The sequence below is a fragment of the Penaeus monodon genome, chromosome 21 (assembly GCF_015228065.2).
Source record: "Penaeus monodon isolate SGIC_2016 chromosome 21, NSTDA_Pmon_1, whole genome shotgun sequence".
Classification (NCBI taxonomy): domain Eukaryota; kingdom Metazoa; phylum Arthropoda; class Malacostraca; order Decapoda; family Penaeidae; genus Penaeus; species Penaeus monodon.
In genome coordinates, this window is record NC_051406.1 from 46,132,521 (window position 1) to 46,132,967 (window position 447).

General features: G+C 34.2%; 1 protein-coding gene across 1 annotated transcript in view; it reads right to left on the reverse strand.

The window, feature by feature from the left end:
• Positions 1-447, reverse strand: part of LOC119586545 (ankyrin repeat and SOCS box protein 3-like) — a gene marked incomplete at its 5' end in the record, with an annotated part of 31,436 nt that overhangs the window by 27,013 nt on the left and 3,976 nt on the right. Inside the window, 1 exon segment of the mRNA XM_037935302.1 lies at positions 237-416. Coding sequence (XP_037791230.1) covers positions 237-416 — 180 coding nt within the window.

The following is a 447-nucleotide window of genomic DNA, read 5'->3' on the forward strand; positions in this document are numbered from 1 at the left end:
GTCACCTTAAAGTCCACATACACTGTATTATCACTGAGGAATGTACAATTGTTGAATGTAACATTGCATGAGGACTGTGCCAAAAATGTAACATTTTTTCCTTTGAGTTTGAAGGTGAGGAACTTCAGCAAAAGCTTGAAAATATAAAAATGATAATGTAAAATGTTTTATCAAACGAACTAAATATATAAGTCTAATCCGATGAAAAGCTGAAATGTAAATATTGTCAGACTCACACATTTTCATCTGAAGGTTTGCTTGCTTCATCAGAACAAAATTCAATTCCAAAATGAAGAGCTAACACTCCGTCTGTTTTTGCGATGTTAACATCAGCACCATTGTCTAAAAGTTTTTCTACTGTCTGCTCCCACTTCCTCTGCACAGCAAGCATCAAAGATGTTGTTCCATCATTCATCCTTTTTTAAGAGTGAAACAGTAGTTCAATCA